The sequence below is a fragment of the Myotis brandtii genome, unplaced genomic scaffold, assembly GCF_000412655.1.
Source record: "Myotis brandtii unplaced genomic scaffold, ASM41265v1 scaffold303, whole genome shotgun sequence".
In the NCBI taxonomy this organism is placed as follows: Eukaryota; Metazoa; Chordata; class Mammalia; order Chiroptera; family Vespertilionidae; genus Myotis; species Myotis brandtii.
The window spans coordinates 1,881,867-1,883,003 of NW_005361573.1; the positions used below are offsets into that span (position 1 = coordinate 1,881,867).

A 1,137-nucleotide genomic window follows, 5' to 3' on the forward strand; every position below is an offset into this window, starting at 1 on the left:
GGGCGAGGCTGGGAGCGATGACACAGCACCTGCCACCCCTCCACACGCTGCTCCTCACAGAGCCAAGCCCAGCGCTGGGCCGGGACACGCCCTGCACTGCAGGGGCCGCACACTGGCCGACTCTTGTGAAAAACACGCTCGGAGCCTCGCAGGCTGAGTCTTAAAAAGATCTGGACCTTCCACCCACGGATTCCACTCCTTAAGGATGGGTTCCGGGGAATGACTCGGTGAGCCCCACCCCCACCCTGGCCCACGGAAGAGGCAGGAGCAGGGTGAGGTGTGCCCAGCATCCTTCCGGATGTTTCCAAAGACGGCAGAGGATCTTGGGGAGACGGTGAAGTCACTGGTGGCACGTGAGCCTGCACGCGGCACTCTGCCCAGTGCTGCGCGGGTCCCACACGGCACACGTGAAACCCACGGACTAGACGGAGAAGCATGAGAAGCAAAACAAAGCAGCTCAGACACACACTCACCACGAAGGCCGCACGCACAGGGGCTGAGACAGGCGACGAGCAAAAGTGAAGTTTCCGGTCGTGGGCATCCCCCCCCCCACCCCCACTTCTGTTTGCTGTTCTTGTTACTCCTTGTTTTGGTTAAAACAGGTGAGAAATGAGTGCTGACTAATTCTAGCATCATCTTTGTAAAAAATATATATTTGTATTGATTTAGTGCGGTCCCCGGGAGGTCGGGAGGTCGGGGCGGAAGCGGGGAGTCCCCGGGAGGTCGGGGCCAGAAGCGGGGAGTCCCCTAGGGATCGAGGCTCGGAAGCGCGGTCCTACCTGGAAATCACGAGCTTCCCACGTGGGAGGCGGTGCTGTTCGGGTTCACCTGCGGGAAGACACAGGAAGGTCACGCCAGGTCCAGCCCTCAGCATCACGGCCGGCACACACACTCACCCATCCCATATTCCCTGCACACCTACTATGTGCCAGGTGCTGGGAAACGTGAGCCTGACAGACCAGGCCTGCTCTCATGTAGCTTATGTTCTAGGGGAGGGGCTGAAGCGCACACACAGGCACGATGCTGGCCACACCCGGCACCACGTGGGCCACAGGATGACAGTGGGGCTGCTTCACCTGGAGGGAGGGGCCGATAGGGGGTGTGTGTGTGTGTGTGTGTGTGTGTGTGTGTGTGTGT

General features: G+C 60.3%; 1 protein-coding gene across 1 annotated transcript in view; it reads right to left on the minus strand.

The window, feature by feature from the left end:
- TPST2 (tyrosylprotein sulfotransferase 2) overlaps positions 1–1,137 on the minus strand; it is a gene marked incomplete at its 5' end in the record, with an annotated part of 15,561 nt that overhangs the window by 8,362 nt on the left and 6,062 nt on the right. The window contains 1 exon segment of the mRNA XM_005869804.2: positions 780–828. Coding sequence (XP_005869866.1) covers positions 787–828 — 42 coding nt within the window.